The 21,468-nt window shown below is 39.9% G+C and overlaps 1 protein-coding gene across 7 annotated transcripts; it reads left to right on the top strand.

The window, feature by feature from the left end:
* The first annotated feature begins 1,207 nt into the window (after positions 1–1,207).
* LOC121720217 (interferon-inducible GTPase 5-like) lies at positions 1,208–20,920 on the top strand. 7 transcript variants are annotated; one of them, XM_042106190.1, is made up of 5 exons: positions 1,208–1,244; positions 1,670–1,715; positions 2,294–2,371; positions 2,517–2,616; positions 16,873–18,522. In XM_042106190.1, exon 5 carries the CDS (start codon positions 16,880–16,882, stop codon positions 18,113–18,115), a length of 1,236 nt encoding a protein of 411 aa, XP_041962124.1. In that variant the 5' UTR covers positions 1,208–1,244; positions 1,670–1,715; positions 2,294–2,371; positions 2,517–2,616; positions 16,873–16,879; the 3' UTR covers positions 18,116–18,522. The 7 variants fall into 7 exon arrangements, with proteins under 7 accessions (XP_041962124.1, XP_041962128.1, XP_041962125.1 ...); XM_042106194.1 differs by lacking the exon at positions 1,670–1,715 and having other exon boundaries at positions 1,226–1,244; XM_042106191.1 differs by lacking the exon at positions 1,208–1,244 and having other exon boundaries at positions 1,419–1,715.
* Positions 20,921–21,468: the final 548 nt, after the last annotated feature.

Below are 21,468 nucleotides of genomic sequence, written 5' to 3'. Positions count from 1 at the left end.
AACCAACGTTCGATATACAATTGCTTGAGGGGCTGCTGTTGTTGTGTCATTGTTTCAACCTCTGACACTGCCAACAATGCCAACTTTGGGCCAACGGGTGTTTGCTATCTGGGCTCCTCCAAGTGACAAACCTAATTTGCATATGACATTACTGTGACATGGCCAAAAGTTAACCAAAACTGTTTGCCAGAAACCTAAAATTTTTGTAAGGGTAGTTTTTCTGTTTGAAGCAGTTGACCTTTAAGGTCAAAATGTGACGCTAGCGAAACCACTAGGTGGCCACTAGGTGTCACCATGAAGATATGGGTGTTAGGTTCGACACAATTTCCAGCACAATTGCTTCAAACGTTTCATTGTTTCACAAAGCCTCACTTTGACCATCCCTATGACTGGTTTTAATGCAAATCAGCCATTAGAAGAGTTTCTGTCTAGACTATAGATATGAATACGTATGCATATTCCTGCTGGTTTGAGTGCAGAGATCCTGTAACGCCTTCCGGATGGGAGTGGGGTGAACAGTCTGTAATACAGTACATCTAATATCAAATACAGTAAAATTACAGTTTCCTTAAATAGCCTACTGAAACATGACACAATATGAAGAGCAAGTTAGTGCATATACCTGTCAACAGCTTTCCAAAAACGGGATTTTTTTTTATTACATTAGGACATAGACACAGTTTATGTGACAAGTCATGTTAGAAAGTGATGATGATAAACATGATGATGCTGTCTTTTTAAAAAAGTAGTAGGCTATCCATACAGAGCACAGTTTAAAGGATTTTTTTTAGCACTTTAAGTTTTAACAACATTGCACTTACGTGGTAGTGAGTAGAGGGTCCCTAAAGCCAAACCGAAGTATCCCGAGGTCTTTATGTGGTCGGATAGAGAGTCCAGAATGAATTTCATCAAGCCAGTACCCGGAAATGTTGCCATCTCGATTGCCAAGTGTGCTCTGGAAATTCACAATTTCGTCGCCGTTTAAAAAAAAAAAAAAAAAAACTTAGTCCAGTATTTCTTTTGAAATTGAAATGAAGTTGTATGGTCTGGACTATGATTGTTTTTTTGTTTTTTTTTTAAACGGCGACGAAATTGTGAATTTCCAGAGCACACTTGGCAATCGAGATGGCAACATTTCTGGAAAGGTACTGGCTTGATGAAATTCATTCTGGACTGTCTATCCGACCACATAACGACTTCGGGATACTTCGGTTTGGCTTTAGGGACCCTCTACTCACTACCACGTAAGTGCAATGTTGTTTGGAACTGTAGAAGAGGTATAAAAATAGCGTTTTGTAGCGGCGAAATGATATGCCCTTCTCACTTCCACGCTAACGAGCTTTGACTAAAAACGGTAACATCTAACTTTCCCAAAACACATCCGAATGACATGATTTGGATGTCAACTCAACGTATGTACTCCCAATCATCCGTAAATCGATCTAAAGTGCATTTTACTCCGGATAATTCCTTTAACAGGGTTATTTGTACTGGTGCCAGAAAACACGTTGAAAGAACATACTAAACACGTCTGTTTTATTTGAAACCAAAATACAACCTAAAATAACGTGTTTTGCTGCTTGGGAATTTCCCAATGAGTGTAATTCCCTTTAAGTGTTTTCAGTAAACGGTAAGTCAAAAATTCCATTGTATCATTGTTGGGAAACAGGGTACCGAATTTCTAGTTGAGCAACATTCATGAGCATGACTTGAAGGTAAGCATTCCTTTCATTCTAACTAAATTCATTACTCCTTTCATTCTAACCACATTCATTACTGTAGCCTTCATAAAAAGCTGCAATTTAGAAATAACACAATGTTCATGCTGCAACACTAGAGCTATAAAAGTGCATAGGAGTGTATAGGAGATGTATCTAAATAAATAATACATAACAACATACACATGCATTAATGAGAAATACACACACACACACACACTCACAGACATACACAAAACCACAGGGTATGTGTGACTCCACCCTAAGTTCAAGATAGATAGCAAGTAGAAGTTGGGTAAGTGAGCTCGTTGATTTGTGTCTCAAAAGGTAAGCCTGTAAATTTTGGTCTTATAATGATTTGCTAATGGTCGTTTAACTTTTAAAAAAAATTGAAAGCCCAAGCATTCAGGTTAATTGCTAACAGCTACAAAAAGAAAAAGATACACAATTGACTCAGGACTATTTGAGCCAGTGAATATTGACATATTTTGTCTCTTTAATGTATTTGAGGACATACATTTCATGTAAATGCAGAATGTCAATGTTTTTTCCTGTCAATTTGGTTTCTTATCCAGCATGAACTGACTGTTGACTCTTCAGAACAGATACCAGATCAGACAGATCAGATCAGAGATAAAAGGGCATCACAAAAGGTAAGACTACATGAACAGTGAACATTGCAATGGTTTCCTCCATGGTATAAAAGTTGTATGGTAAACTGACCACTGCAAACACTTACACACACAAAAAAAAACGCCTTTACTGACTTTGTCATAATTCTTTTGTTTGATATTTTAGACCGACAAAGCACCAGCATATTTTCCGACCGCAGCAAACAGCAATTTGAAGAGAAAATGATTGAGCTGAGCTTCTTCTTCTGATGTAGTTTTGAAGAAAGGTGAGACATTTTCTTTGTATCAGAGTACAGTGCTAATCATCACAGTATATGTAATAACGGAATCTTATGAATATACTGAATCATATATTTGATTTTAGCACTGAAGTGTTGGAAATGTGCACATTCCTCAAAGGTGGAAACTAAAGGGAAGTGGATAAGTGTCTCTGCATTACAATCTGCTCTATAGACTCTGATGTATATTCTATATAATGCTGTCTGTGTAAATAATCACTGTAAGATAAGAGGCCAGAAATGTAATGCAGAGTATTAACCTTCCTGTTATGCTCGCAACACAGTAGATCTAGTAAGAACTGACCAGCCTGACACATAAATGTAATTAATGCTTTATGCAAACATTAGATTTTGATGTATTTTAACTTGAACAATCCTTTATCTTTGTCTTTTTAGAGTTAATTATATTATATTTATATTCTATGGAAGCCTGTTTCTGCCACTTGACATAAAATAAAATTGTCCTAACCGGACGTAATGCGAGCGAACATATGAAATCTGTTTAATTACATTGTTTTCAATTGGAGTGTCCGGACTGCAAGTGACGGAAGCAGCGCGATGCAACTCGACGTTTTGCATTTCTGTATTTTCTTTCTGTCGCTTGCCTTACCCTGCTATTTTAATGAGGAATATGATGCAATAGAAGGGCATATTTAACAGATTCAGTGTAGACAGACGCTCGCCCATAGTGTTAGCCAATAATGGAAAATTCCCAGTGAACTTATGCTGACAAACCTATATGCATATGGCATTGCCGCAAATTTGTGGCAACTGTTTGCCAGAAACCTGAAATTTCTGTAAGGGGTCGTGAATTTATGAAAAAAAAAAAAAAAAAACTGTTATTTTCCTGTCACTGATTCACATCACCTTACTTTGCCAAGATGTTATCACATCACCGAACCTTTGAAACAGTGCTTGTGTCTAGGGCCTGTATGATGTGATTACACTGCATGCTACTGCCATACCTTGATACCTATACTGTACTGGTTTCTTTCTATAGGCTGTATGATTTATATAGGCTAGTCTATAGGCTACATCATAATGTAGGCTAGTGCATTATGAGTTTAGTCATTCAGTTAGGCTATTCCTTGACATCATGCCATGCGTGAAAGTACAGTTTGGGGAAGATGAGTTTCTTTTTGAAAAAAGATGAGATCTTTTTTCTCGTAAATTTGTGAGTTTATTTTCTCGCAAAGTTGCAACTTTACAATGTCAGAGAAGACAAATTTAACATTTTATTTTAATCTCAGAATTATTACCCCCTCCCTCCTCCAAATCACTATTTTTTTTCATACGATGGCCCTAAAATAAACCAAATGACCTTGTATAAACCAAATGACCTAATGTTTTTGAGTGTCTGTTTTTTTCAAAAGAGGGGATACATATGTTATCATACCCTACAGTGCATACATCTAGTACTAATCTAAATCTCAGAATTCAGAAAGTTCACAATGGCGGAACCACTGCATCGAGTTGACACAGAAGCATAAACTAGACTTTAAGGCCCGGTACACACCGAGTCCGATGTGATATTTCACATTCCATTTCATGCTCACTTCACGCAGGTTCATGCAGTGACCTTTGAGTGAATGATGGATAAATATTGCCCGCTAGACTCATATAGAGAGGGCTCATAAACTCATCAACATTTGAAACAGATTAGCCTTTGTTCATTCATGTGGTGCATTTTGGCTTGAGAGGTGCTGGGGAAATGAGAGCTTACGGTGATCCTTCTCGTCCCTGGTCTTTTGCTTTGTCTACCTGTGTTATTATTATAGTGCAGTTGAACCACAAAACACAGATAGAACTTTGTGAAATGGGGGCATACTGTAAGTTTGACATAAGGTACAAATGCAATTTTTTGCATAAATTGATAGGTATGGGGGTGTCCTTTCACAATCTGACGGGAACCGATCCGGCAACCTTAAGCATTTTCTTTAAAATAGCATCATCTGCCACATCCCTTTTTTGATCATAGAAAACTAAATTAACATATAAACCCATCGTGTATTATATGGTATCAAATAAAAACTCTTTGCTTTGACCATGAAGAAGGTGAAAAAATAGTTTAGGTCCCTCCAGAGAACAAAATACCTTTTGGAAAGTGACCTTTAAGGTCAGATTATGTTCCTTTTTGCCGCATAATAGCTTATACCTCTAAATCATGTCATGTTTGGTATTAAATTAAATAAATTATGGAACTGCCATGTAGCCTAATATATACAGGGATACAATCATTCAATAGTAATTCATTTTAATATGAATATTATAGCAAGTCTGATGTACCCTAGTTCACCAACTTGCCGGTTGGCTATAATTTCCCTTGAATCTGTCACTGAATTTCAGACAGCAATGTTGTGAGGTACTTCCCAGGTAGTTAGCACATTAATTATAACTGTCCATTAATTTCCCCCAGGATTACAGACAGCAATGTTTTTCATCTTAACTTTAAGGCTTTGAAAACCGACATCACAGCCCAGGATTGATACAAACTAAACTGATTTGTGAAGTACTTGACAGTTAGTTAGCATGTTAACTATAATTGTCCTAGAATTTGACCCCTGAATCAGGCCTATAGTAAAAAATATTTTTCATCTAAACATTTTCTTTAATAGCTGGGAAGGAATATGTGAAAAATCATGAAGATTGGGCACTTCTGGACAAGTTTTAGATTTTTGGCAGGGTGTTAGGTATAGGCCTAAGGTTTTCAAAAATCCATGGATACAAGTTGGGGTGGTCCCCCTAGTGGCAGTTATCCATAAAATCCAAAATGGCCCCCGCCGAAAAGAGAAAAGGTTATATCTCAGCTTCCTTTAGTCTTAAATTGTTGTATAATGTATTTTCTCTACTTTGTTTGATACAAGGAATCCAATTTTGATATGTTCTTATTTTAAGTCCATTTAAATCTAGTATCATAGTCATATTTAGCTCATAAACTGTCAATATCTCTGAAAATATCTGAAAAAGTCACATTGAAATATTACTCAGGTCCCTAGACCCATATTTTACCTCCAAGGTATGCTTTTCTTTGTTGATTGGACAGGTCATTATCACTATAGTGTCAAAAATCATAGAAATGCATGAGCTTAGTTTGTAACGGCAATATGGCAGTTGTCTACGCAAATCACACCCCTTCCGCGGCAAAATGTTGACATGTGAATACATTGAACCAATCATGTGCTGTGTTGTGAATACATTGAGCCAATAATGTGGTGTGTTGTGAAGACATCGTGCCAATCATGTGTTGTGATCTCACCGCTGGAGCCATATTGGTGTCGTGAAGCCTTGCACACGTGCATTTCTGCCGAAATGGATGCCCGATAAGTGCCCAAAAGGCGTTGCAAGGAACTTGCCTAAAAGGACTTTGCTTAAACATCATGTATTTATTCAAAGATTTTTGGTTTCACTCATCATCATTGTTAGTACAGCCTCCCTCACACTTGCACAATGTGGTACAGCAAAGTCCAGCTCGGTGGCACTTACAGTTGCCCATACAGGCAACCACACAGCCACAGTTGAGGAGGAGTGAGCATCCCTTGCTGGCATCTTCCAGATCTGTCCAATATGGCACCCAGACTTTGGTTCTGTCATTCCATTCCCAACCCCACTCACTGGGGTCTGGAATCTCTGGAGTTTTGGAGAGGGACTGCTTCCAGACAAAAGCTGCAGTGTGCAGGGCACGCTTTCCACGCTGGAATAAGGCATAATGGGTCGGGGGGATTGAATCCAGGGACTTGAGGCCATGAGTGAAAAGAAGCTTCCGGGTTTCATTGACTGACTCGACACCGCAGTTCTTACTATACATGAGTACAGTCCAGCATTTGAGAACTTGCATGTGCACTGATTCCAGTGTGAGGACCCAGCTGGTTGGGTCTTGGTGATCAGAATGAGGGTGTCGGTGACTTCTGGGTAGCTGCCCACGCAATCCATGCTTTTTTTTTTTGCCAACTTACTGATACAACGTCACATCATGTGAACGCTTCCCAATATACTAACCACCAATGAGAGCGTCTCTCGTATGAAAATTCCTGACACTTCCCATCTGAAGCTTTGTCGGGTCTTCAGCCCCGAATGTTTAAAATGTATATAGCCCTGAATATCATTTTAAAAGTAGTCTGACAAAGCTTATTGTTTTGTGACACAGCTAAACACTGGTACCTCATAGAACGTATAACATAGCCTAGGTGGTCGCAACTCACAAAAGTAAAGCAGATAGAAAGAACTCACGCAAATCTAGCCTACAACACGCAGACAGCTTCATGCGCAGGGGAGAGAGCGCGCGCGCGCACAGGTGCTTTATGATTGTTGGCTTCTGATGGTATCTTGCTAATTCACTGAGCATTAGGTGACACAAATGGTATTGCCTTTATCTTATAACTCCTTGTCTGAGCGACTACCAGGCCTATGGTTTTTAAAAGTCAGATATTCCATGACAAAGACATTCGAAAATTAAGAATGTTTATTGACTTGAAAAATACACTAAATTTTGCAAACTCCCGTGAAGACATCGCGGTCTGGTGCGCTATCAGTGTTGCGCGGGTTTGGTCACAAGCGGCCCGCGGTCGCCCGATATTTTAATCAACCCGACCGCAACTCGGACCGCGAATATTAATTAGGACAAAATTATATCCGACCCGCGTATTTACAAAATGTGTGCTTTTGGTTATAGCCTGCATGCAGTGTGACAGTAGGCCATTTCTGTAAAACAAACTAATTTATTTGCGAAACTTTATGCAGTACAACTACACGCAGTAGGCATGCAGGACATAATGTTTGCGCAGGAGAGAGAATGAGAATAAGAGCGCAAGCACGCACGCAACCACCAAGGATTAGAACACTAGGATAAGATTTGAAGGCCATGGACATACATCTTTCTTTCGAAAACAGAAATGGTGAGGCAAGGTATAGGCAAGAGAGATACATTGCTGGTCAAAACGTTAGCGTAAGAACTGGTTTATAATGCTGAATGAAGCACAAAGCACATTTACTAAAGCACATCCACTGTTTAAAGTCACAAACACAACGAACTTAGGTAACTTTTATGCATGCGCGAACCTATACAGTACATACCGGTAGATATGGCTGTGTAGTCTGTGCCATAACATTTATTCCTGCAGGCTGCCCGTTTTGGCTGTCTTACTTTTAAATGGCTTCGCAAGAAGTAGGCCTACATAGACCATAACTTGTACTACTGTCATCTTCTTTAAGAACTTTTCCCAATATTTCCCATAGCCTATATCGCTTTTACTGAAGGGGTGTCTATTATTTTAACTTGCGTCTTCAGCTTCTTTACTGTTGACTTTACTGTATTGATGCTAGCCTTCTCGTGATATTTTAAGTAGGCCTATTTGTAGAAAATATATATTTAATTAATTTTATCGAATATCATTAAAATATTTTGTTTATGACTCATAACCGCGGGTGACCGCTTAATTTCGGGCAGACCGCGCAACACTGTGCGCTATGTAGATCGTTTCTCGTTCCATAATTTCTCAGAATTTAGGTCTACTAGGCCTACAATAACGTCATCACCAAATACATCTTTTATTATTAGTTGATCAACCACAAAGAGTAGCATAGGCCTACTGTGCACAGTGCACTGACGACTGTAGCAGCCCAAGGTAACCAGTTGTTGTAGATGAGAGGCAACCCCTTGTTTCAGATAGCCTGGACAACATGTTACCTGGGTGTTGCCTACGTTATTAATTAATGGTAGCCTACAATAGTTAATTGATTCGCGTAACATATTAGTTGGCTCAAAGAGTAGGGAATCAGGATGGAGAGAGTCACGCGTGTGTTGCTTTTGCGGGATCGAATCCAGTTTAATGCTAGTTTTCAAAACATATTTTTTTTTACATGTCTTTTGTCCGAGTGGCTGTAATGTAGCCGAGCGCTCATGGCGTATGAAAAGCGACTTCAAACCGCCTAAAACAACTTGTTTGTGAATGTCTGACAATTGCTGCAGCACATACACGCGCAAGGAAACCAGGAGAAACCAGAAGGCACAGAACACCGGAACGATTTTAAGGCTATTTCGCATAGGCTACTCAATGGTGCTATTTCACACGCATTATAGCGACCCCCACTCACCAGGGTTAGGTGGAAGGTGTTAATAGACGATTGGCGTAGCCTACAGTGGACTAGGGCTGTCAAAATTGCTCAAAAATGACGTTCGAATATCCCCTCTAAAATAAACACATGTATTCGAATATATTGGAATATCTAGGCTATATTATTTGCGCATTATGTCAGTGACGCGCATCATGTCATCTGTTTTTAACTTTTTGTATGGTTATTGCTTGACAGGGGGGATCCCAAGCAGCTTTCAGCCATAAGGCATTTCCTAATTCACCCGACACTGATATTCAAAATGTTGAAACTATTTCGGCATAGCCTAAGCAGTTTAATTAAATGTAATGTTAGTTGTAAACAAACGGGCTATTTGGTGAGGCTTGGCCTCACAAATAGGCCTATTAACTGACCGCCCGATTCACGTTGGCTGGGGGGCAGGGGGGGCCATCAGACATTTGTTCCCAAGGGTCTATGAATTGTTAATCCGGCCCTGCCCTCAACGAACGCAACTTTCCACCTCTGAGACAGCTTAAAAGAAGTCTAGAGGACTCCTAACTCACTGACCTACTTACTGTAGGCTGCGCAAACCACAGGCCTTTTTTTGGGCAAGCCTGCATTCGAGGCAGGCCTTCTGTTGAAGAATTTTATATAAATCCTGCGCTAACAGTAATCCTCCTACCCCCGCTACCACAGCTGTGGATAGTGTGGCATGCTCATGTCTCCTTCTTGCAAACTAGGCCTATAGCCCAACCATTTACGTCTTAAAAAAATAACAACTTGCCAGATATGCCTTCATATCTTTGGGCTTCATTCAGCATTTTGTTCTTCCACTGGAAATGACTTCTATATTTGCTGCCTGCTGCATCCTTTCTGTTTGTATTGTTTAGAAAAGGTTTGACGTCTTGAGTTAATGCATTAAACATTGTTTGCTGGTAACCAGCCACAAATAGCCTACAGATTCTTGCGTGCATACATTCTCTATTCTCTCCAAAATGTGCCCGTTCTATAGGCTGGCCAAGTGCGTAATTCTGCGGCATAAAGCAGATGTATTTGTTTATTGTACAGAAAAATAAAAATAACCTGTCAAGCAGTCAATTGACTACATTGCAGTCAATAAGTATGGGCAAATTACGAAACCAAAACATGGGTCATAGTTGTCTAAGCCTCTGCTGTGAGGCCAAACCCATGAACAAAGACGCATTGATATCTGCAATAGAGTTTTTTTGGCGAAACAAGCTCACAGCCGAACGAGTCATAGCACTGAAGGGAGAGGCAACTGCCATGTGATCTCCCCATGGGCCAATGGATGTACAAGTTTTCTCCTGTGACCTACGATATTTAATCCAGTGTTTTGTCAAGTTGCAAAATGCTATTAGTTTTAACGAGTTTTTATGATAGTATGAAGTACTTTTTGTATAGGGTACTATCTTAATTGCTTTATACTCAATACTTGACCAATGGCTACTGCATCTGTCTATTGAAAGTGAGAATGTGGCATGTGATCTACTGTGTAGGCTTCATAAAATAAAATAAACAAATTGCTAATGGCCTACATGGGGTGCGTTTCCCGTACAACTACAGAGGTTAGCTTTTTACTAACAGGATGCATCGTTCAACTAACCAACATGTAAGTTACGACTGTTTCCCAAAACTGTCGTACTTACATAGTACTGTAAGTTTGGACCATGATAGTTTCCAAACTTCAGTAGTCTGGACTAAGGTGGTTAATGACGTTTAGTAGCACGTGAACGGGCACCTGCACATACTTCTGTGACGCATTGCGTTAAGGCCAGCAGATGACAGCCGCCGTTGCACAGCAGTTACCAGTCCCCTGTCCAAGAGTTTGAATCTGGGTTAAGATTTTGACAACAATATTGACATCGTTGTTTACCTAAGTTTATCTTTTGTGCAGATCATATTATCAAAATCAGAATCCGCCTTCTTGGCTTGGTTTGCGTAAACTAACAAGGATCCCCCCCCCCCCATGAAAATCAAAGGCTAGGCTACATATTCTCAGCTGACTCGTCAAAAAGTATGCACCACCTTATTATTATCTGCAGGTGTGTGACTTTTACTTACGTGCACATGGCTGCAAATTGACTTTTAATTTATGTATTTTCAGATATATGTGCTGTATATGTGCTGTTAACATCTATGTGGGTGGGGTATGTGGTAACAGGGTGGTGGGTGAAGAACCGTAACTGTGTGTACCTATGTATTTCATGTCTGTGAGGCTTGTATGGTATGTGAAAACAAATTTCCTATGTAAGGACAAATAAACAAACTAACTAACTATTTTCTGCCTTGGGCATTTTAAAATATGGATGTATGGTGGTTAGAAGTGTAAATATAAATTAGAAACCTAAATATATTTATAATTATGAATTTTCAAACAAATAACTGGCGTCAGTGACGTCTTTGACATGAAGATCCCTGGAACTATGCTTCTACTAGCATTCTACCACAGGTCGAGAGTGTGTAGTAACTACACAACTTTACGATAGTGGTTGCGAACGTTCGTTGCTACTATGGTTTTGGGAAACACTAACGTAGTGTAACGATGCATTGGACTAGGCCTATGTAAGTTCCAAATATGAATGTAATTCTGCGGCATAAAGCAGATGTATTTGTTTATTGTACAGAAAAATAAAAATGACATTGCAGTCATGGCAGTCAATTGACTACATTGCAGTCAAGAAATAGGGCAAATTAATTTACGAAACCAAAACGTGGGTCATAGTTGTCTAAGCCTCTATAGCGTAGCCTGTTAAAAACGTCGCAGAAGCCTACCCAAGGCTACAGATTAATTCTGAACAGTTATTTCTCTACTGGCTCAATTATCACACCACTGTTTTGATTTGCGTAGTTGCTTTACCCCAGCACTGACAATAATGTAGACAGCAAATTTCGATTTCGATTTTCGTTACCAGTAGTCAAGCCTTAAGCCATACCCAAGTAGCCTAAATCGAGGTAAATCGAGCTTTTTCAGAAGGGGCGGCAGGCAGAGCGATGTACAGTGGCAGACCGACGCACAGTGGCTGAAAGTGGTACTAAAGCTTCACGCAGCCATTTGAAAGCAATGCCCACTGTATAAGTCCTTGAATTTCCCGCCTTAATTACAGTAAACAAGTAATGAGCATCATTACTCTTTGCCAGAGTGACTCGCTGAGCAAATTCAAATTGTGCTCCCGCGAGAACTCTGGATTTCCAGGGTAGTGAATAATATTTTTCATCCAAACATTTTTTTGGAATGCTTAGAAATAGGGTCCACAATCCAATTTTTTTTTTTCAGTGACAAGAGAGCAGCTCAAGATGATTTAAAACCAGAAATGGCTTCGTCAGACTGTTTTTTCAAGTGTGAGAAAAGTGCGAAGTTGATTACAGGAGAGGACAGAATCAAGAAAATAATTTCTGTATTGCAAGGAATGACATGTATCATTTGGAATTATAGCAATAAATATAACAACAAAGTAATTGACATCAATGTGACATCAATTGTGAGCTCCAGAAATCGAAACTTAATCAGGCCAATGAAATCGTGTATAGAGTCGTTAGGTGGGCTTAACATAATGATTGATGGCAGAGTTGCAACAGTTTGGCTTGAATTCCCTGCTACTTGAAAACAAATAAGATGGATGTTGCTGCTGGCGAACAGTGTGACACGAGTTAAGCTTTTATTAAGTTGGCAAACGTTTGAACTAGCCAACTAGCTCCGTTGGTGGGAAATGCTGCCGCTGTCCTATTGCGTCCAGAGGGAATTTGAAAGACAACTGATTATCCCGCCCCTCGGACTGAGCACTGCGAACGGTGAGTGTCCAGACCCTACATTTTAATGTGGGTCTGGCTCGTCAGGCTACCGCGACACAGTATCGTTGATATGAATGTCGCATATCGTTACAGCCCTAGAAAACAACCAAATGCACACTTAGCACATTTAGCCCCAAAATGGTCTTTTGAACAGTGGTGGTTCTGTCCGTGTGTGTGTGTGTGTGTGTGTGTGTGTGTGTGTGTGTGTGTGTGTGTGTGTTTATGAGTGATGTTGTGTGTTGTAAGTGTTTGTGGCAGATTTTGATGCCTTGATGACTGATACTGGGGGCTCCCATTTAAAGCACTGTGGTTCAATGTCAGCCATTTTCACAGTCATGAGGCCATCCTTAAAAATATTCTTGTTTGCAGTAACAGCCAAAAAAAAAAAAGGTATGAATTTAAACAAATGTGCATATTGTGACGTAACTGACTGGGTCCTCAACCTGTGCCTTCAGGCGCATAACTGCAAACCTCAATCTGATGCAGGTTATGTAGACCAGCCTTTCTCAAACTTCTTTGACCTGAGGCCCAGTCATGGCAGACTTTGGGGTCATAGGGCTCATCTACACGTACCCAACCCCACTCCCTCCAAATCAAATTGTCATTATCATTATCACAATCATTATTTTGCCTATATTGTTATACATGCACTTTCACTTAAATGTTTTGTGACATGCACATCAGAGGACTGCTTTACTAATCTAAGATATAATTAGTTTCATTGCTTTTGCATGGTTGCATGATGCTTGCATAAGAAAATAAATACTTCTCAACAATTATATGGGTGCTATTGTTTTGGGATGTTTCCCTCATGCAAGCATCATACATGGTAGGAAATGGAGAAAAAAAATACATGTTTTTTAATGAAGTTTAATTTGAATGCCTGAAGGATTCAGGAAACACAATACCAGCTTTTTTGGCGAGCAGATAGGCGTAACTGATCTGTTGATCTTTAACAGATAGAAAGAAGGCTACAATATCTTTTGGCCACGTTATATTCAAATTTGACTATACAATAGGCCTACTCAGTGCTATACAGTGTATTATACAGTCTCTGCTCTGTTTCTATGCAAGTTCCAAAAAGCAACGTTGTTATCAAGTGTCGTTAAACAATTAAATAGCATTCAACAGGTTGAAGCGGAGCTTTGATACCAACGTTATCGATTAGTTTCAGTTTCTCTCGCGCAGGCGCCTGCATTGAATGAACGCTCATACCACCACTTTATTGTATGGCTCCATGTTTAATGACATCGATAGCAGAAACGTTTGTTTTCTTTTTTTGTCGGTCCGCGGTATCTTGATTAACTGCGCAGCAAATTATCAGACGAAGCACCGGGCCTAATTTCACTCCACGACTCCGCGGACCAGCAGTCTCCACGTTGCGGACCGGAAATGTTGCCATCTTTGCTGCCATCTTTAGGGGAAAGTCCGTAGGAGTCGATTGCCAAGTGTGCTCTGGAAATTCACAATTTTGTCGCCGTTTAAAAAAAAAAAAAAAACATAGTCCAGTATTTCTTTTGAAATTGAAATGAAGTTGTATGGACTGGACTATGTTTTTTTTTTTTTTTTAAACGGCGACGAAATTGTGAATTTACAGAGCACACTTGGCAATCGACTCCTACGGACTTTCCCCTAAAGATGGCAGCAAAGATGGCAACATTTCCGGAAAGGTACTGGCTTGATGAAATTCATTCTGGACTCTCTATCCGACCACATAAAGACCTCGGGATACTTCGGTTTGGCTTTAGGGACCCTCTACTCACTACCACGTAAGTGCAATGTTGTTTGGAACTGTAGAAGAGGTATAAAAATAGCGTTTTGTAGAAATAATATGCCCTTCTCACTTCCACGCTAACGAGCTTTGACTAAAAACGGTAACATCGAACTTTCTCAAAACACATCCGAATGACATGATTTGGATGTCAACTCAACGTATGTACTCCCAATCATCCGTAAATTGATCTAAAGTGCATTTTACTCCGGATAATTCCTTTAATAGGAAGACTAATTATGCTACAATAGCTTTTGGCCATCTTATAGGCCATTTAAATTTGAATATATTAGCCTATACTCAATTCTAGACATTGTATTAAATAGTCTCTGTTCTATTTTTATGGAAGTTGCAAGAATCCACATCGTTCTATTAAATGTTGTTAGTTAGCCTACATAATTAAATAGCCTTCCAACAGGTTGAAGCGAAGCTTTGCTAACAATGTTATCGAGTAGTTTCAGTTTCTATCGCACAAACGCGCACATGTAGACATTGAATGAACACGCATACCACCACTTAATTGTATGCCTCTGTGTTTGATGACACCAAATTAGCAAGTATTTCCTCCTGATTGCAGAAACGCGAAATTTGCACAGCAAATTATCAGACGAAGCACCGGGCATAATTTCACTAGTTTGAGAAACGCTGGCCTAGACACACATGAACCCCAGAAGGCACACGCATTGACACATCAAGTCCAAAGCAACAGAACCACTATGCTGTGATTGTGAACTGGTACCTGGCTCTTCCACTTCTCGATCAGCATCAGTTGTGTTTGCTAGTCTGGCTAGTCATGGCAATTGCAGTTGGTTAGCTAGTGGTGGTGGGAGGGGACATCCACAACAGCAGGCTGGCTAGCCGGTGGATTCATGGAAGCACTCCACATATTTGTTAATTTTGGTGTCTTCTTTAGTAATTATAATCTTCTTTCATCCTTTAGATCCTTTCACTTTCTTTTTTTTGGCCCCACTCGCATGCTTTCTTTGACTGGAAATTTTGGGTGAAGGCAGAAATGGATTTCCTTTCTTGCCTCTACTATGGAAAGACTGTTGAAAGCCTCAGCAACATGAGATACATGCTATTCACCAACAAAAGAGATCCTCCTAAAATAAAGAGTCTTCCTCCAACAAGAGATTGTGCAGCGGAACGCAACAAGCATGCATGGCTGCAAGTCATTCTGTGGGGAGCTGCTGACAAAAAAAACCCTCCCGTGTGTACTGGTGATCTATCCCTGTTTGGTTGGAAAATAGAGGATGGAATTCCTGTTCATGGCAACACTGACATTGCACCCAAAACAGCTCTACAACTTGTTGCATGCTCCAGGGCCTCTTGCAGCTGTCAGTCAGATGGACTACCATGCACCACCTACTGCCATTGCAAAGGTGGCGAACAGTGTGCAAATAAAAATTCTAAGATGGCTACACTTTCAGTGGAGGATACTGATGATAGTGAGGGAAAAATGTCTGATTGAATGAATGTTTTTTGGAGGAGACATTTGATGTTTGTGATGTGTACAAGGCCAGCCTGGCAACATGTTCTGTATATAATTGCTTTCAGAATCTGTGAGAAAGTACTACTTTGTTCCTGTAACTTTGTCTATTTGATTAATTGTTGAGAGTTGAGACAATTTATTGCTCAGCCTACCATTTCAGCAGTGTGACCTTACCAGATTTTACAGATATTATGTTCTCTGGAGGGACTTGAACTTGGCATGACACATTTTTATATTTCAATGTATGAAAAACAAAACAATGATATTTCAAGCGAGTTTAATTGTAGTTTTTAGGCCTTGTGAAACAAAACTCTTACCTTGATTGTGAAACTACCCACTCAGTGTGTAGTGTTATTGGCGTGGTGGAAAATATCAGAGACAAGCACACAATTCGAGAACAAGGCGACAGCCTGCTTCTTTACTTCACGTTCAACAATACACTACACTTTACATCCTTATACGTCACATGTAAAACCATTCCAGCCAATCAGAGGCATTCACCATTAGACTATATAACTTGAACAGGTAGCTGCTCATGCTACACAGTGGGAAGTATAGGGCGTTGTATACTGGTAAAAACAGTGCACTAAATGCCTTGTGCCAAATAGGGCAGTGAAGTCATTGAATTCTGATTTTGTTTTATCAGAGTGTGGATGAATAAAACTCTGGGCACAGAGCTTCCAGGGAATCCATAAGGACATCGCATTGAATGCACTCACACTGTTTGCATGCACTGCAGCATCTGGGTTATGAGGCTTATGCCAGTTTTTATCATATTCATGGTTACATGGTGGTTATACTGTACAAATGCCCATATGGCTGCATAATAAATACTAGAACTAATACTACTAATACTAGCACTGATTACTGTGCAGCTATGCCTGTGCAGGTAGTCAGCAGCTGTCAGCAACAGGGATAAGGGGTAGGCTATACAGTACATGCAACAGTATCCCCATCCCCAGCTGGTACAATCAGGTTAATAGCAAGCAGAGAGCACCTTTAAGTAAAGTATCCTTTCTAACATTTTGTTGTATTAATTCCACAGTATAGAACAGCATTTCAGCTCAAACATGTCTGATCATAGCCCTTAATATGTTTGCAGACACACCATGTCAGGTGATCTTAACGCAGAGCCTGAGAGTGACATTCTTGACATCTATGGAGATGGAGGTGCTGAAGGGTTAAGTGATGATAAAGAAACTCAAACACTTGTTAAAGAATTCCAAAACTTTTCATCAGATGCTGCAGTAAAGAAGGTTAAAGAAGACATTGACACTCTGGATCATGTGACACTCAACATAGCTGTAACTGGAAATACAGGAGCAGGAAAGTCCTCCTTCGTGAACGCCATACGGGGTCTGAGTAACGATGATGAGGGAGCAGCTGACACGGGAGTGACGGAGACCACAACGACACCGACACCATTCCCGCATCCCACAATGCCAAATGTCACCATATGGGATCTGCCAGGTATCGGTACTCCCAACTTTAAAGCAAAGACGTATCTGTCTGATGTCCATTTTGAACGCTATGACTTCTTCATCATTCTCACATCAGAGAGATTCAAAGAGAATGACATTAATCTGGCCAAAGCGATCAAGCAGAAGAAACGACTGTTTTATTTCATTCGCTCAAAGATCGACAACGACATCAATGCAGAAAACAGAAGAAGAGACTTCAACGAGGAGAGGCTGTTAGATAAGATCAGAGAGGACTGTAAGAAGAACTTGAGTAGTGTTGGAAAGCCACAGGTTTTTCTGATTTCCTCCTTTAATTTGAACGACTATGATTTCAACAGGTTCATGGACAGCCTTGAGAAAGAACTCCCAGAAAAAAAGAAGCATGCCCTCATCCTTTCTCTACCAGTCTACTCCTTAGAGGCATTGGACAGGAAGAAGAAGCACCTACAGAAGATGATCTGGCTCACAGCTTTTGGCTCAGGCGCAATAGCTGTGGTTGCTATCCCAGGCCTTACAGTGCCATGTGATTATGGAATCATCATGTCATTTCTAGAAAGTGTTTTCAGATCTTTTGGGCTTGAGGATACATCTTTGCAGAGGCTTGCAACAAGAGTGAGACTGAACTGGAAGGACTTAAAAGCTGAAATAAAATCAAGGTTTAAAGATGGAGTCACAACTGATGCAGTAACATCTTTGTTGGCAACGCCTTCAATGGCCTCTATCATGACGCTCAAGGGGCTCATGAGTGGTATAATCCCATTTATGCAGCTACCAGCTGGAGCCATTTCAGTGGCTGTCATACACTATCTGCTCAACAAAGGCCTCAATGAAATGGAAAATGACGCCAAATCTGTGCTGGAAAAAGCAAGACTGCACCAAGTGTAGATTTCATAACTGAGTGTTGTAGACTGGAATCTGTTGTATTATAGTGTAGTTTTGTTTTGACATAATACTCTCTGAAGATCAAACTCTGTACATTAAAAAAAAGTGAATGCGTGATCATAAATGCTCAAACTGTATTTACTAGTTAATTCTGGAACAGTAAGGATGAATAACAATGCATGTTTTCTCCTCATACTTAACTTGGTAGGATCAATCATATGTGTATTAAGAATGTAACAACAATAAATCATACTCTTCAGAAAAACATATCAGTCATTTAATGTGAAGATAATTGTAAGTAAAATATGTTTGTACGATGTATTGATACATTTGACTTTAATAAATAGATCCTTAAGTGCACTGACTCTTTTCATTGTCTGCTTTAGAGGAAGCATCACTAACATTTTGTCTAATGCAAGTGTAAAAATGTAGTTTTTAAAAAAGTATATTGTATTCTGGCATTGACAGGTCCCACTTACAGATACGTTATGTTTGGATATATCCAATGAAAAAAAACAAGCAGTTTATGAAGACTCTCTCAAGCAGTGAGTTTATTTATGAATTGCATAATTAACTGTTCTGCTAACTAGCATACCACATTATAGCTATATGAATACACAACATATAAAACCTTATCTTCACTTTATCTTGCTTTTTCAGAGTTGCAATGGCCCGTTCAAGAAACGTCTACACTGACCCTGACTCAGATTATTATTTCAGGGAAATAGTTGACATATATAAATCAAGCTCCACAACAGAGGCAGCTACTACCATAATTAAGGGTAAACTTGAGCAGCTCCAAAATGTCACACTTAATATAGCAGTTACTGGAATGGCAGGGGCAGGTAAATCAACACTGGTTAATGCCATCAGGGGTATACCGAACAATGACCCTCGAGCAGCTCCAACAGGCGTGACAGAGACAACCATGTCCCCTGTCAGGTACGACCACCCCACCATGCCAAACGTCAAAATATGGGACCTCCCCGGTATTGGAACCACCAACCACCAGGCAAAGAACTACATCAAGCAGAAGAAATTCGAGACGTATGATGTCTTCATCATCATCACTTCTGAGAGATTCAAAGAAAATGACGTCTTGCTGGCTAAAGCCATTCTTAAAAAGAAAAAACTTTACTATTTTGTCAGGTCAAAGATTGATAATGACATTTATGCAGAGCAGCAACTAAGTCGCCTCAATGAAGCGCAAGTCCTTGCCAATATCAGATGGGACTGTCAAAGATACCTGAGAGATTTAGGCAACCCAAAGGTCTTCCTGATCTCTTCCTTCCATTTGGAAAAGTATGATTTCCCAGATTTGGTAACTACTCTGAGGGAAGATCTTCCCGAGAATAAGAGATTGGCTCTCATTCAGTCCCTGCCGGTGTACTCTATAGGTGTTCTGATTATGAAAAGAAAGCAGTTCAGGAAAATGATTTGGCTAACGGCCTTTGGTGCAGGGGCAATCGCACTGAACCCAGTTCCCGGTCTGTCGTTAGCGTGTGACTTTGGTATTCTGTTGAGCTTTTTTGGCAAAGTCCACAAGGCTTTTGGCCTAGATGACGAGTCTCTCCACAGGCTGTCTGTGCGAGTTAACAAACCAGTATTGGAATTCAAATCAGCCATGACATCACAGTTTAGGGATGGTGTGAATCCTGGAGTGCTGACCAAATTCCTCTCCACGCCTCTCGTCACCGCCTCTGCCACAGTGCAGTATGTCATGACTTTTTTTGTGGGCGTTGGTACCCTCGCAGCTGGAGGCATCTCTGTTGCTACAGTGTATCATCTATTGAACAAGGGAATAAAAGAGATGGAGGAGGATGCCAAAGCAGTACTTACCGTAGCTCATTTAGTTTGAAAGAACATGTACCTCCTTTTACACACATTTACGTTTACATTTATGCATTTAGCAGATGCTTTTATCCGAAGTGACTTACAAAATGAGCAATAACATTCAAGCTATAAATCAGAGCAGCCCTAGGGTAACAATACATGTTACTATGCACAGGAGACCTACCTATCATTGAAATGGCTACAAAGTGAGAACAATCAAGCTTCTACTTCAGAAAAATAGTAAAAAGCATTAAGGAACTAGCAGAGTATAAGGTAATTCAATGAAATGGAAAGTTATTCTCAAATAAAGGTTTTATTTATGCTTTAGACACTGAATTGATGAGTTCAGATTAGCAACGCTAATTAACACTATGGGCATAGGGAACTGGTCTCAAATGTGTATGTTGCCAGAAGTGTTTCTGAAGTCAACTGATATGCAAAAGTACCTCAACTGACAGAAAGGGCAGGACTCATTTTCTACTTGATTGACAATGTTATTGTTTCAATGGCGTCAGCCCTATATTTGCCTTATTCACCCGGCGGCCAGAACGAGGCTACAGGGTACACTTGTCATCACCCTTCAGTCTAGCAGATGGGAGTAATGCACTCCATTTGCAAACTGCCAAAAAAAAGCTGGGTTAGCTGGCCTGCCAGAGTAACATTCTTCTTCACTGAGACATTCTTTTTGGCAGTTTGCAAATGGAGTGCATTACCACCATCTGCTAGACTGAAGTGCGATGGCAAGTGTAGCCTGTAGCCTCGTTCTGGCTGCCGGGTGAATAAGGCGAATTCCCAATTCCCATTTTCTCAAAATTAAACCCTATGTTCCCACATTTCTACATTTTCAAAATTAGGGTTAGGTTAGGGTTGGAAATGGTTAAGGTTAGGGTGGGAACATAGAAATGTGGGTGGGAACATAGAAATGTGGGAACAGGCATGCTCCCATTTCAACTAGTGATATCTTCACTTTGTAAATGTGAGCAGAGAAAATGTTGCAATGAATGTCAATGTTGTCATTCTTGAATGAAAATAAATATTTTTGCTACTTCTGTCTTTTGTTGCTTTAAGAGCTATTTTCTTTATATTGATTCATATCAGCTTGATCGCATGTTTTTTCTTCCCCCATGCATCCATGCACACACACACAATCATTTTGTTGCAAAATCTTTGAAACCTGAAACTGAGATGTCTTAAGAATATTTACATGCACAGCAGACTCTCTTAAGATTTGTACGGTAAGGATAAGAACATTAAAAAGATAAACACAATAAACACATAGCTCAAGCATATCGTAACTAATTTTAACAGAGTAGCTCAATAACAATTCATGTGTGGATATTTAATGGGTTAAGAACAGTGTTGGGGAGTAACGGAATACATGTACCGGCGTTACGTATTCAGAATACAAATTATGAGTAACTGTATTCCAATACAGTTACAAGTTAAGTAGTTGGTATTTAGAATACAGTTACATTGTTGAAATCAATGGATTACATGACGATACTTCTCTGTTTCATACGTTT

The sequence above is a fragment of the Alosa sapidissima genome, chromosome 10, assembly GCF_018492685.1.
Source record: "Alosa sapidissima isolate fAloSap1 chromosome 10, fAloSap1.pri, whole genome shotgun sequence".
Classification (NCBI taxonomy): Eukaryota; Metazoa; Chordata; class Actinopteri; order Clupeiformes; family Clupeidae; genus Alosa; species Alosa sapidissima.
This window is presented reverse-complemented; position numbering and strand designations above follow the sequence as displayed.